The 13,820-nt window shown below is 45.4% G+C and overlaps 1 protein-coding gene across 2 annotated transcripts; it reads right to left on the bottom strand.

Moving 5' to 3' along the window:
• Nucleotides 1–625: 625 nt before the first annotated feature.
• On the bottom strand, nt 626–7,357 carry LOC127910831 (prolyl 3-hydroxylase 2-like). 2 transcript variants are annotated; one of them, XM_052475825.1, is made up of 3 exons: nt 6,145–7,346; nt 5,973–6,042; nt 626–749 (listed from the first exon to the last, which is right to left on the bottom strand). In XM_052475825.1, exons 1-3 carry the CDS (start codon nt 6,562–6,564, stop codon nt 736–738), a joined length of 504 nt encoding a protein of 167 aa, XP_052331785.1. In that variant the 5' UTR covers nt 6,565–7,346; the 3' UTR covers nt 626–735. The 2 variants fall into 2 exon arrangements, with proteins under 2 accessions (XP_052331785.1, XP_052331784.1); XM_052475824.1 differs by lacking the exon at nt 626–749 and having other exon boundaries at nt 5,773–6,042; nt 6,145–7,357.
• Between the last annotated feature and the right edge of the window lie 6,463 nt (nt 7,358–13,820).

Here is a 13,820-nt window from a genome sequence, read left to right on the forward strand (position 1 = left end):
CTTACTGGCAGGTTCCTTCTTGACAATGCAACAATAAAAGACAAAGTAAACACTGTGGAACACTGTGGCTTCAAGAACAGCAGGATCCAGACAGTGTGGTGACCTAACAGGGGGGTTCCCAAACAGAGTGACAATAGGAAATCAGTTTATCCACAATGAGATACTGCAACGTGCAGTCCAATGTGTCATATGGTGGGCCAGATGGAATTTGCAAAAGCAGACTGTCCTCATGTGTCATATAACTTCATGAATTAATTATAAATCAAACAGTTGGGCCATCTGGCCCGATTTAGAGCTGTAAATAACCTCTGACCCTAGCCAAATCCCAAATAAATACAGATGTTTAAGTGATTACATTTCCTTCGTTCCTTTGTCTCTATAAATATGTTGCGGTTAATTGGCAATAAATGGTGAACAATAAAGCAATAATTTTCCTAGCCACAAACAAAACTTCAAAACATGGGCATGGGAAACAAGTCACTAAAGAGAGACCCCCCCCCTCCAAAACAGCACCTACAGGGCCTATATGGACAGAATGTGGTTAGAATCTTTGGTTCACAACAGTTCACACATCCCTCAGAGTGGCCGACCGGTCACCCTCCCAAGGATGTTGGAGATAAGCAACATAGCCTAGGAGCCGATGAGACGATGTCCTGGGAGTCCAGGGCCCGCTGAGGGCTTTTGATCCTGCTGTGGCTTTAGGATGTGGAGCCAGCTCTGGCCAACCACCAGCTACTACTGGGGGCTACCTAGGGCAGAACAAGAGTCTCCCTTTACCTCCTGCACAAGCCTGGCATGTCTCTCCTTTTAGTAAAGCAAACAACTGGAAAACAAAATATTTGCCTGGCTAAATGGTTGGAGAATTGGGACACGCACCAGTCAGACTAGAGTAGAACAGTTGGCGTGTCTGTGTTGGTGTCTGTGGGCCCCTCTGCTGCCAGGCCCGAAAGGGGCCATTATGCCAGAGAGCGGGTCCAGTGGTGAGTGTGCGAGGCTGGAATGTTAAATAGTGGAGGAATGTTGTATATTTTCACAAACACCCGCGTGCACGTGCCCCTGACTCGCGAACGAGGCCCCGGCTCGACAACACGTAGGCCCCCAGCTCCCAATGCACACGCCCCCGGCTCGACAACACCCACACGCACACGCCCCCGGCTCGACAACACCCACACGCACACGCCCCCGGCTCGACAACACCCACACGCGCACGCCCCGGCTCGACAACACCCACACGCGCACGCCCCCGGCTCGACAACACCCACACGCACACGCCCCCGGCTCGACAACACCCACACGCACACGCCCCCGGCTCGACAACACCCACACGCACCCGGCTCGACAACACCACACGCACCCGGCTCGACAACACCACACGCACCCGGCTCGACAACACCACACGCACCCGGCTCGACAACACCCACACGCACACGCCCCCGGCTCGACAACACCACACGCACACGCCCCCGGCTCGACAACACCCACACGCGCACGCCCCCGGCTCGACAACACCCACACGCGCACGCCCCCGGCTCGACAACACCCACACGCGCACGCCCCCGGCTCGACAACACCCACACGCGCATGTGCCCCCGGCTCGACAACACCGCGAACGCGCAGCCAGCTCAACACACACTCACAGAGCCTGCTCTTATCGATAAAGTCGTATTAGGCCAGCCAATAGGAATGCCTCAGATCTACCTTCGTACCTCAAGGTGATATGTCACATTTTAGCCAGTTCATAAAGACATCAACAGGCTGGGAGACATGCAGAGACATGTGGAGGAGGCTATCTAGAAAACAGCCATGGAGACATTAGTTAACGCCTTGTTTTGAGCCTGCTATTATTTTACCCTGTTTTCTCCCCAATTTTGTGGTATCCAATTGTTTTTTTAGTAGCTACTATCTTGTCTCATCGCTACAACTCCCGTACGGGCTCGGGAGAGACGAAGGTTGAAAGTCATGCGTCCTCCGATACACAACCCAAACAAGCCGCACTGCTTCTTAACACAGCGCGCATCCAACCCGGAAGCCAGCCGCACCAATGTGTCGGAGGAAACACGGTGCACCTGGCAACCTTGGTTAGCGCACACTGTGCCCGGCCCGCCACAGGAGTCGCTGGTGCGCGATGAGACAAGGACATCCCTACCGGCCAAGCCCTCCCTAACCCGGAAAATGCTAGGCCAATTGTGCGTCGCCCCACGGACCTCTCGGTCGCGGCCGGTTACGACAGAGCCTGGGCGCAAACCCAGAGTCTCTGGTGGCACAGCTGGCGCTGCAGTACAGCGCCCTTAACCACTGCGCCACCCGGGAGGCCCTTGAGCCTATTATTCTGCTTGAAAATATCATAATACGTTTTCCCTTTGAGCACAGATTTATAGGGATGGGCCAACGCCATGCAATTACAGTACATGACCTAAACATGCCCCCTATTATGATGATGATGATTACTATAATACACTGAGTAGACAAAACACCTGCTCTATCCGAGAAACACCTGCTCTTTCCATGACAGACTGACCACATGAATGCTATGATCCCTTGTTGATATCACTTGTTAAATCCACTTCAAATCAGTGTAGATGAGGAGACAGGGTAAAGAATGATTTTTTAAACGTCTTGAGACAATTGAGATGTGGATTGTGTATGTGTGCCATTCAGAGGCTCAATGGGCAAGACAGGAGAGTTAAATGCCTAACGGGGTATGGTAGTAGGTGCCAGGAACTGAGTGTCAAGAACTGCAGCGCTGCTGGGTTTTTCACGCTCAACAGTTTCCCGTGTGTATCAAGAACAGTCCACCACCCAAAGGACATACAGCCAACATGACAACTGTGGGAAGCATTGGAGTCAACATGGACCAGCATCCCCGTGGAACACTTTTGACAGTTTGTAAAGTCCATGCCCTGATGAATTGAGGCTCTTCTGAGGGCAAAGGGGGTGAAACTCAATATTAGGAAGGTGTTCCGAAAGTTTTGTACACTCAGTGTAGACCTTAACACTAGAACCGCTGGGTGTCGACAGACCACTCCCCACCCCCCCTTCAAGCTAATGAGCAGTCATTCTGACTGCCACGTTCTAACAGTTTAATTTAATTTAGCTGTTGTCTCTTTTCCTGACAGTTGACACAATTTTGGTAACTTTCACTTGACATACTTTTGTTTGGTTTGTTGTGCGTAATCGTCTCCGGTTTTCTCTTTATCGTGTCCCTGTCATCTTGTCATTCTTCAGCACTGTTGTGCTGTACCATGGCTGTGCAGGTGCCTTATTTGGTGCAGAGGGAGGGAGCTCCTGTATTTGTTCATGGGGACGGGCCAGACTTGTTTTCTTTGCAAGCAACTTGTTCGCCATTGACAGTGAAGTGAAGAAATTGTCCATGGTGACATTAAAGTTCAACAAGCCTCACCACCACATTCTCAGACACTTGCTCACCCGCTGCCCAATGTGGATATTTTCCCAGATATTGAAAGCTGTTCAGCATGTACAATTACGCACGCTGTCACTGTGTGGCCTTCTCCAAGTATGTCAGAATAGACTACTGCTTTTATTTAGTGGACTGATATCGGGTACATACCACTAAGATTAGAATGGATCAATATAATAAATGGCCAGACCTGTTCTTCATTCACAATTGGTGATTGCATAATTATTCATTGTTCGCTTCATTAACTCGCCCATTCTACCCCATCATAATTTTCTTAATGTATTTAATCTGCTGTTATATGTGTGAAATTTGTTTCGGGAATACTTTAGGTTCAGTTGAGGCAATTATCAGGGTGATTATCAGATGCACTTTTAACAGTCAGAAGAAGGAGCGGGCCCTACCGTCGGAAGAAGGAGCGGGCCCTACCGTCGGAAGAAGGAGCGGGCCCTACCGTCAGAAGAAGGAGCGGGCCCTACCGTCAGAAGAAGGAGCGGGCCCTACCGTCAGAAGAAGGAGCGGGCCCTACCGTCAGAAGAAGGAGCGGGCCCTACCGTCAGAAGAAGGAGCGGGCCCTACCGTCAGAAGAAGGAGCGGGCCCTACCGTCAGAAGAAGGAGCGGGCCCTACCGTCAGAAGAAGGAGCGGGCCCTACCGTCAGAAGAAGGAGCGGGCCCTACCGTCAGAAGAAGGAGCGGGCCCTACCGTCAGAAGAAGGAGCGGGCCCTACCGTCAGAAGAAGGAGCGGGCCCTACCGTCAGAAGAAGGAGCGGGCCCTACCGTCAGAAGAAGGAGCGGGCCCTACCGTCAGAAGAAGGAGCGGGCCCTACCGTCAGAAGAAGGAGCGGGCCCTACCGTCAGAAGAAGGAGCGGGCCCTACCGTCAGAAGAAGGAGCGGCGGGCCCTACCGTCAGAAGAAGGAGCGGGCCCTACCGTCAGAAGAAGGAGCGGGCCCTACCGTCAGAAGAAGGAGCGGGCCCTACCGTCAGAAGAAGGAGCGGGCCCTACCGTCAGAAGAAGGAGCGGGCCCTACCGTCAGAAGAAGGAGCGGGCCCTACCGTCAGAAGAAGGAGCGGGCCCTACCGTCAGAAGAAGGAGCGGGCCCTACCGTCAGAAGAAGGAGCGGGCCCTACCGTCCAGAAGAAGGAGCGGGCCCTACCGTCAGAAGAAGGAGCGGGCCCTACCGTCAGAAGAAGGAGCGGGCCCTACCGTCAGAAGAAGGAGCGGGCCCTACCGTCAGAAGAAGGAGCGGGCCCTACCGTCAGAAGAAGGAGCGGGCCCTACCGTCAGAAGAAGGAGCGGGCCCTACCGTCAGAAGAAGGAGCGGGCCCTACCGTCAGAAGAAGGAGCGGAGGAGCAACGGTGGAAAAACATTTTTTTTTAAAGTGACATGGCCTCATAAAACTGGTTATAACTCCACTCCAGTTCTGTTTGTGATATTAAGATTCTAACAAGCACAGTGTGTTATGTAGACTTATATAGGACAAGTCAATGAAGTAAGGGGGCTTGACTTTTTAATTTTTTTTAAATAGCAGAGTAATAGCAACTATAAAATCATGACCAGTGAAAATGACTGCTTTAGCGGTTCTAATGTTAAAGAGGAGAGGTGAGCGGTGAACGGGGCACTTGAGATTTCTTCACAGTTCAAATAGATCTTGATCAAATAGATGATGTTGTTGGTGCTTTAGAGATAGGAATAATTCGCTATTTTTGAAATGTTGTTAGGCAGGCATATGTGTTTTTAGACAGTCCAATGTCAAATCTGGATTTGAGGGGCACCACCATGTAATCCAGGCTGTATCACATCAGGCCGTGATTGGAGTCCCATAGGGCAGCAAACAATTGGCCCAGGGTCGTTGGGGTCTGGCCAGGGTAGGTGTCATTGTAAATAACAATTTGTTCTTAACCAACTTGCCTAGTTAAATAAATACAAATATAAGTAATCAGATACCAGTGTCTGTGTAATGGGCTGGTTGGTTATCCGAGGAGTAACTGGCAGCCAAAGCAAACACATACACACACTTCTGTGGCTGCTGCCAGCTGTTGGCATGACACGGCACACCATCAGGCCATAAAAAAAGGAACCGTGAAATTCTCTGATGGAGAACAAGTTCACCGATGTGTGTACCTGTTTCGATCCAATGGCAGAGGCATTGTCTGGAAAACGTTATGAATGAATGCAGGGAGAGACATAGTGGGGGAGGTGCCATCACAATTCCATAACCTGCGGTGTGTGTAGGCCTACTATGGATGTGCATGCGTGTTTGAGAAAGTCGTGCTAGCTTTAGAGAAATAGTACGTTTTGTGAAGATGCTTCATATAACTGACGGAAATTACCCTCTTAGTGTCGGACATGTGCTACTATAGCCCGTTGTGTTATATTTACGCTAGTAATTAGATACAGTAGGGATGGGGAAAGACAGTTTTACTCAAGTCCCCAAAATGATTTGCAACAAAACTGATACAGTAGGCTATACCAGATATACTTGAGCGTAACATTGTGTATTTTCTCCCGTCGCTACGGAAAGGACAGCACTGTAACACAGCCAACAGCTCACCGGGTAGAAACGGCGTCAAGTTGCTCAGCAGCAGCAGCAGCTGGGTGAGAATACAGCTTATTGCAGTGGCCTGTGTAGGACACCGAATGATGCACTGTAGCCTAATAAAGATGACTAATATAATAACTACATCAAAAGTTGTTGGTGAGATTTACAAAAAAAAATATTTTACCTTCTGATAAGCCAACTGAAGATAGTTGTACGGGATTCGCCTGTGGAAATCCTGGATGACATCCTCGCTGATTTTGTGCATGGACTGTGTTCCAACTTTTTCTTCAATGCACTCGTTCTGACAATAGGATCTTCGGAGAACCACGTCAAAGAACTGCAGGTCCATGGAGGCGGAATCAAACGGGTGCTGGTTCTGGCATCTCAGCCGACATCGGACTTTAGTCTGGCGGACTTCTGCGTAGCTTCTGAGCGCACCCTCCATGTGTCGCACCACATCTTTATAGTCATTTCTGTAAAATGCTTCGACGGCATTGTTGTATAAAAGGTCGTAGGGCTCCAACGAACCATATGAAGAAGACAACAACAGCGCGTGAAGAGTAATCGACAAGATACTACCAATTGAAAAATGCACAACATCCATCTTCGGCGTTAGTTATCTTTTTTTCACGCGCACCAGTTTGCACAAGCTCCTCCGTTCTGTGATAAAATGACCAGGGCAGCTTGCGGAGTCCAGATAGAAGATGTGATAGTCACGTGGTAGGCTAAACGTTGAAAAAGGTTTGCTTCCCATTCAATGAGTCTTTTGGCAGATGTTCCGGACGGTAATGGCGGGGCGTAAATGGGACTACTTCAGTCAAGGAAACATTTTCTGTAATGACCCCCCCACACACTCTCGCTCCACTAACTCCGACCCCTCTGCGATTAAATCAATGGTGACATCTCACTGAGTTCTTACGATATTAGCAGTCATTTGACACAATTGTAAAGTTACTAGACTAAGCTTTATGAATTGCCCGATGGCACTACATGAAATAACTATTTTATCATAGCAACAATCAGCCTAAATCTATAGGCTACTTCACAACAAAACATATAAATCCTAACTGGACGTAGCCTACTGTTTAGTGTCAACATGTATATGTAGAATATGTACTAGGAACACACGGGATACAGTAACTACTGTTCAGTTTCAGCGTTATATAGTACTGTTGGATAAGGCTGCGCTACAGGTCTACCTTCTAGTCTATATTTTCCTACAAATACACAAGTTTGGTGACACAATGTTAAATGGGACTCTTTTCATTCCCTGTTTTCCTTTAACCAAACATGTTCTGAGATCGAAGAATGGCTAGAGTGGAACAACGCCACGGTACCTCAGATCTCCAGTAACAAGCTCTGAAAATGTTCAATCACTGTATATTGTCTCCCCCTACTGGTCCCAATACTCTTTCTAGTACTTTCTGCAGAGCTTCGTTACTTGCCCCTATGGCATATACAGGTAACTGCCAAAATAAATAAAACAAGGAAATATATTGAAAGCAGGTGCTTGCACAGGTGTGATTCCTGAGTTAATTAACATCCCATCATGCTTAGGGTCAATAACCAGTTGCCCATTATGTTGGTTACCATGGCTAGAAGAAGATATCTCAGTGACTTTGAAAGAGGGGTCTCAAAAGAGCATAGGGGGTTTAAAGGCTTGTTTGTGTGTGTGTTTCTGCCCTTGTGGGTACCAGAAGTCCTCACCAGGATAGTAAAACAAGGAAAATTGGGAGACATTTGAGGAAAAATGCTATTTTAGGCTTAGAGGTTAGGTTTGGGGTTACAATTGGGGTTAAGATTAAAGGGTTAAGGTTAGGGAAAATAGGATTTTGGATGGAAATCAATTCCTTGGTCCCTACAAGGATAGCAATACAAAAAAAGTATCAGTCACCACAACTAAGACCAATTGGAACACTTATGGGAGATTCTGGAGCAGTGCCTGAGACAGTGTTTTCCACCACCATCAACAAAACACCAAATGATGGAGTTTCTCATAGAACACTTCCAGACACTTGAAGCTGTTCTGGTGGCTCGTGGTGGTCCAATGCCCTATAAAGACACTTTATGTTGGTGTTTCCTTTATTTGGGCAGTTACCTGTATATCAGCAATACTTCATTCCAGGGATCATCAACTAGATACAGCCGTGGGCCGATTTTGAGGTGATGGTCAGGGGGCCAGACGATAATTACAAATCATTTGTAGATTGCAAATTGACTGCAAGAGGCCCAAACAGACTAAAACACAATCCTTTCGAACCTTGCTTACATTTTTATACGATCACTTAAACAGTGGGGCAAAAAAGTATTTAGTCAGCCACCAATTGTGCATGTTCTCCCACTTAAAAAGATGAGAGAGGCCTGTAATTTTCATCATAGGTACACTTCAACTATGACAGACAAAATGAGAGAAAAAAAATCCAGAAAATCACATTGTAGGATTTTTAATGAATTTATTTGCAAATTATGGTGGAAAATAAGTATTTGGTCGCTTTCCGGTTACTAGTCCAACGCTCTAACCACTAGGCTACCCTGCCACCCCAGTAGAGGGCACTCAATGCTTTTAAACAGTGAAAATGATATGGCCCACCACTACGTGAACATCGGTTTAGTAAGCCAGCAATTAGGTCATCTTTGCCCAACAGTTAACTTTCTCAGTAGATTACCAATAACTCTGTAGGCACCTCTGTCAATGTAAACATGTGTTTGGCACTGTGGTGAACCATAATGTGTCTAGCCAATACCCTTCAATACAGGTATTATCTGACGCTAGATATAATGAGCAACAACAACAAATCGGAAAGGCATCATATTATTCTCCAGTCAAAAAAATAAAAAAATTGTTTGGAGAACTTTCAAAAGTCAGCAACTCCTCTGTGCTCGTTTTGGCAAAGGGATAAGATTAACAATTTTACTATTCCATGTTTTGGTGTGCGCCATGGAGACAAACTGTATCTCTCTTTAATAATAAACCCCCACACTAGGCTGATAATATGTGTCCCAAATGGCACCCTATTCCCTACATAGTGCACTACTTCTGACCAGAGCCCTATGAGCCCTGGCAAAAGTAGCGTTCTATATACTATAGGGAATATATACACAACCTTTTAAAAGTGTGGGGTCACTTAGAAATGTCCTTGTTTTTGAAAGAAAAGCACATTTGTTGTCCATTAAAATAACATCAAATTGATCAGAAACACAGTGTAGACATTGTTAATGTTGTAAATGACTATTGAAGCTGGAAACGGGTGATTTTTTTGTGGAATATCTACATAGGCGCACAGAGGCCCATTATTACCAGCAACCATCACTCCTGTGTTCCAATGGCACGTTGTGTTAGCTAATCCAAGTTTATTATTTTAAAAGGCTAATTGATCATTCGAAAACCATTTTGCAATTATGTTAGCAAAGCTGAAAACTGTTGTGCTAATTAAAGAAGCAATAAAACGGGCCTTCTTTAGACTAGTTGAGTATCTGTAGCATCAGCATGTGTGGGTTCAAATACAGGCTCAAAATGGCCAGAAACAAAGACTTTCTTCTGAAACTTGTCAGGCTATTCTTGGTCTCAGAAGTGAAGGTTATTCCATGCGAGAAATTGCCAAGCAACTGAAGATCTCATACAACGCTGTGTACTGCTCCCCTCACAGAACAGCGCAAACGGGCTCTAGTTCTTCTCAAGTTCCTCTGTCCAGTGTCTGTGTTCTTTTTCCCATCTTAATCTTTTCTTTTTATTGGCCAGTCTGAGATATGGATTTTTCTTTGCAACCCTGACTGGAAGGCCATCATCCCGGAGTCGCCTCTTGACTGTTGACGTTGAGACTGGTGTTTTGCGGGTACTATTTAATGGAGCTGCCAATTGAGGACTTGTGAGGCATCTGTTTCTCAAACTAGACACTAATGTACTTGCGCTAATGTCCTCTTGCTCAGTTGTGCACCAGGGCCTCCCTCTCCTCTTTCTATTCTTTCTAGCATCATGTTGTGGGGGTGCTTTGCTGCAGGAGGGCCTGGTGCACTTCACAAAATAGATGACATCATGAGGCAGGAAAATGATATGGATATATTGAAGCAACATCTCAAGACATCAGGAAGTTAAAGCTTGGTCGTAAATGGGTCTTCCAAATGGACAATAACCCCAAGCATACTTACAAAGTTGTGGCAAAATGACTTAAGGACAACAAAGTCAAGGTATTGGAGTGGCCGTCACAAAGCCCTGACCTCAATCCTATTGAAAATTTGTGGGCAGAACTGAAAAAGCGTGTGCGAGCAAGGATCCTACAACCTGACTCAGTTAAACCAGCTCTGTCAGGAGGAATGGGCCAAAATTCACCCAACTTATTGTGGGAAGCTTGTGGAAGGCTACTCAAAATGTTTGACCCAAGTTAAACAATTTAAAGGCAATGCTACCAAATACTAATGCAACATTTTCATTTCAGCTTGTGGTGCCTGGCCTTAATTCAATAGGGGCCTAGTTGTAAAGATTTGTCATTTAACTTTTACAACTACGTCAGAGACACCGCCGCCTTCCCGCCGGACAAGCTACACACCTTCTTTGCCCGCTTCGAGGAAAACAGTGCTGCTGACATTGAAAGGCTAGTCAAGGATCATATCACCTCCACCTTACTTGAAACCCTAGACCCACTCCAATTTGCATATACCGCCCCAACAGATCCACAAGTGACACAATCGCCATCTCATTGCACACTGCCCTATCCCTTCTGGACATGACGAATACCTATGTAAGAATGATGTAAGAATGATGCCCTCTGAGCTCATCACTAAGCTCAGGGCCTTGGGTCTGAACCCCACACTGTGCAACTGGGTCCTGGACTTCCTGATGGACCGACCCCAGATCGGAAAGGTAGGCAACAACACCTGCCTTATGCAGGGGCCACACAAGGATGTGTGCTCAGCGCCTCCTGTACTCCCTGTTCACCCTTGACTGCGTGGCTATGCATGTCTCCAACTCAATCATCAAGTTTGCAGGCGACACAACCGTGGTAAGGGGATTACCAACAATGACAATACAGCCTACAGGGAGGAGGTGTGGGCCCTGACGTAGTGGCACCAGGAAAATAACCTCTCCCTCAGGTTTTACTGGTAAGGCGTAGGAGACTTCCCCAACTATTTATTTGGCTGGTATGGACGCGGTACCGGACCATAACGCCTTACTTTCACTTTTGCGCCAACTCGTAATGAATGTTTCCTGTCATAGTTTCACCCTTTCTGTTTTGATATTGTTAATAAAATGCACTTGGTACAAAGGGAGTGGGCATGAACACTTAGGATAAAGATTAGTTTCTCACTAATTTTACATTGATATCTTTAGTAATTTAAGTGTTCAGTGTCTTGCTTAAGGGCACACTGACAAATGTTACTTGCCACCCTACTTCTCCCAACATGAACTTTTGAACAGCACAATAAACTTTGGTATCTAGTACGAGCATTTGAATCAGTAAGGATGTTGTGATTAACTTCAAGGTTCTCCCAGAGCATTATTATGGGGATAATCCAGAATGGATGGACCTGGACCCATAGAGATAAATTATTTTGTAAACCATTGATATTGAACATGCATACATGTACAGTATGTATCTCTATGCCTGGACCTAATATTAAAATAACTTAATGGACTACACAGAACCATTATTTCATATGCATACCACCATCTCATTGTATCCTATCCCTGCTTCTAGGTCAGAGGTTAAGGTCTGGACAATTCTCTGGACAATTCTCGGACCTGCAGTAGATATGCTAATTCTAGACTTACGGGAGAATGGGGAGTGTGCTTCCCATCCGTTCTGAGTAGAAAGCCATTTCTGTTTGTTTCGTTACTAGGTACACAGTAGTAATACAAGTGAATGTGTTATGTTTTAGGCCTATGCTCTACTCCTCCCCTACAGCCCATCTCATAATGAAACTGTGCTGAGGCAGGAGTTAATGTGATTCCTGTCTTTCTGAAGAATCGCTTATCTAGCCAGCCACCTTAGTATAATAACATTACGTAATGTAGCTTCCAGTAAAAAGTTGACCTTCCGGGCAGTGCTTAGGCAAGAGAGGAAGAGGATGAAGATCCACGGGATATCCTCAGTGACTGGAATACTGTAAAAATATATATATATATATTAAAAAAGTTGATGGCATCTCCCAAAAAGGACACAACAACAGAAGTGCTAATGCATAGGTGCGCTTTTATTAATTCTAATGTTTTTTTTTTGTTTAACTGCAATACTGTATTTGGCGTAGTTTGAACAGGCTTCAAACTCTAGTCATTACAGCCTTTGTCTCAATTGCACATCCAAAGAAAGGTTTGACAAAAGCATTTATATTGGAATAGCATTTAGTTGACTATGAAATCTGAAAACCTCAACACTTTTGTGTTAATTTTGTCCTTGCCACAAAAGCCACACTGGTGACAGATTTGGACTAATACATTACATCATGTCTCATTATGCACTAGCTAGGTTTAATAAGAGCGATATGGGGGTACTGGTTTCTATCTTATGTACAGATTTGGACTAATACATTACATCATGTCTCATTATGCACTAGCTAGGTTTAATAAGAGAGATATGGGGGTACTGGTTTCTATCTTATGTACACGGATGTATAGTGAGCGTCAACTGGAGATGTCCCTATCCACTCCCCTGACTCCTCTCCTTTGCATCATGCACACATCAATACTAATAGGATCCTTACTGAAGCCTGCATGTGGTCCTTGCCTTGACCCTGTCACAGACCAACCAGACCAGAGTAAAAACAGTGCCGGTGTCTCACATCATGTCAGATCGTTGTACTGTATGTGGAAGTACAGTATTTGAAGGTAAACGATAGCTAACCAACCTGGCTATTCTGATTTCAAAAAATACTAGCACACTGGATTGAATTGTAAACAAATTGACTAAACCAACTGAAATTCTTAAACTGTACATCTTGGGTCTTTCTGGCTAGTCTAGTTAAATTAGACTACAAACACGACTATTCATGGACAAATATACAAGAGAAAAAAGTTACATTGATCCACCCCTTTAAGGTTAGGGTTCCCGCTCGGCTATATTTCCATGTTACAGCGCTTGTTTCCGGCAAACAGAACTACCTGTGCTAATTAGCTATCTCCATCTCTGAACACCTGTGTGTAAATGGAAGACAACCGCCACAAATGTGTTGTCACTGAGAAATACTGTCATCAATCAAATGTATTTATAAAGCCCTTCTTACATCAGCTGATGTCACAAAGTGCTGTACAGAAACCCAGTCTAAACCCCCAAACAGCAAGCGGTGCAGAAGCACCTAACTGTGTTAAAACCAGTAAAACCGTGTGTATTTTGAATTTGTGAAATTATTTTGATGTGATATGAAAGTAAAGGGATTTTTGTTTCTAGAACTGTAACACAATGGAGAATCGATTCACGTTTAGATGGGAGTATTTGGCTGTTTTGGCTTCCAGAGCCAATTCGCCTTTAAACAGAACATGTCAGGTCCTTGGACTAAAAGGAGAAACGTTAGGGTCCTTTAGTCCATTACTAGGCTTCTCCTGGCTACATCAATACATTTATGAAATAACCTGGCATCTCATTAGGCTTTTTCATTTATATTATGAATCCCACACGGAGACATAAAGGACCTTCATATAGAGTGAAACAACAGAACAGAACTAGTCAGACAGAAGAACCATCCACTCTTTCAGTTTATGGAAAGAATACACACACATAGAAATAAGGTAATGTCTATTGGTGCATTTTACCATACAATAGCAGTTTAACCCCTAGTTAGTGTCCAGCAAATTACATGAAATAATGATCTTATCATTGTGTGATGTGTGTGTGTGAAAAGAACTGGCTTAGTGTGATTTGGTTTCAATAC

The sequence above is a fragment of the Oncorhynchus keta genome, chromosome 22 (assembly GCF_023373465.1).
Source record: "Oncorhynchus keta strain PuntledgeMale-10-30-2019 chromosome 22, Oket_V2, whole genome shotgun sequence".
In the NCBI taxonomy this organism is placed as follows: Eukaryota; Metazoa; Chordata; class Actinopteri; order Salmoniformes; family Salmonidae; genus Oncorhynchus; species Oncorhynchus keta.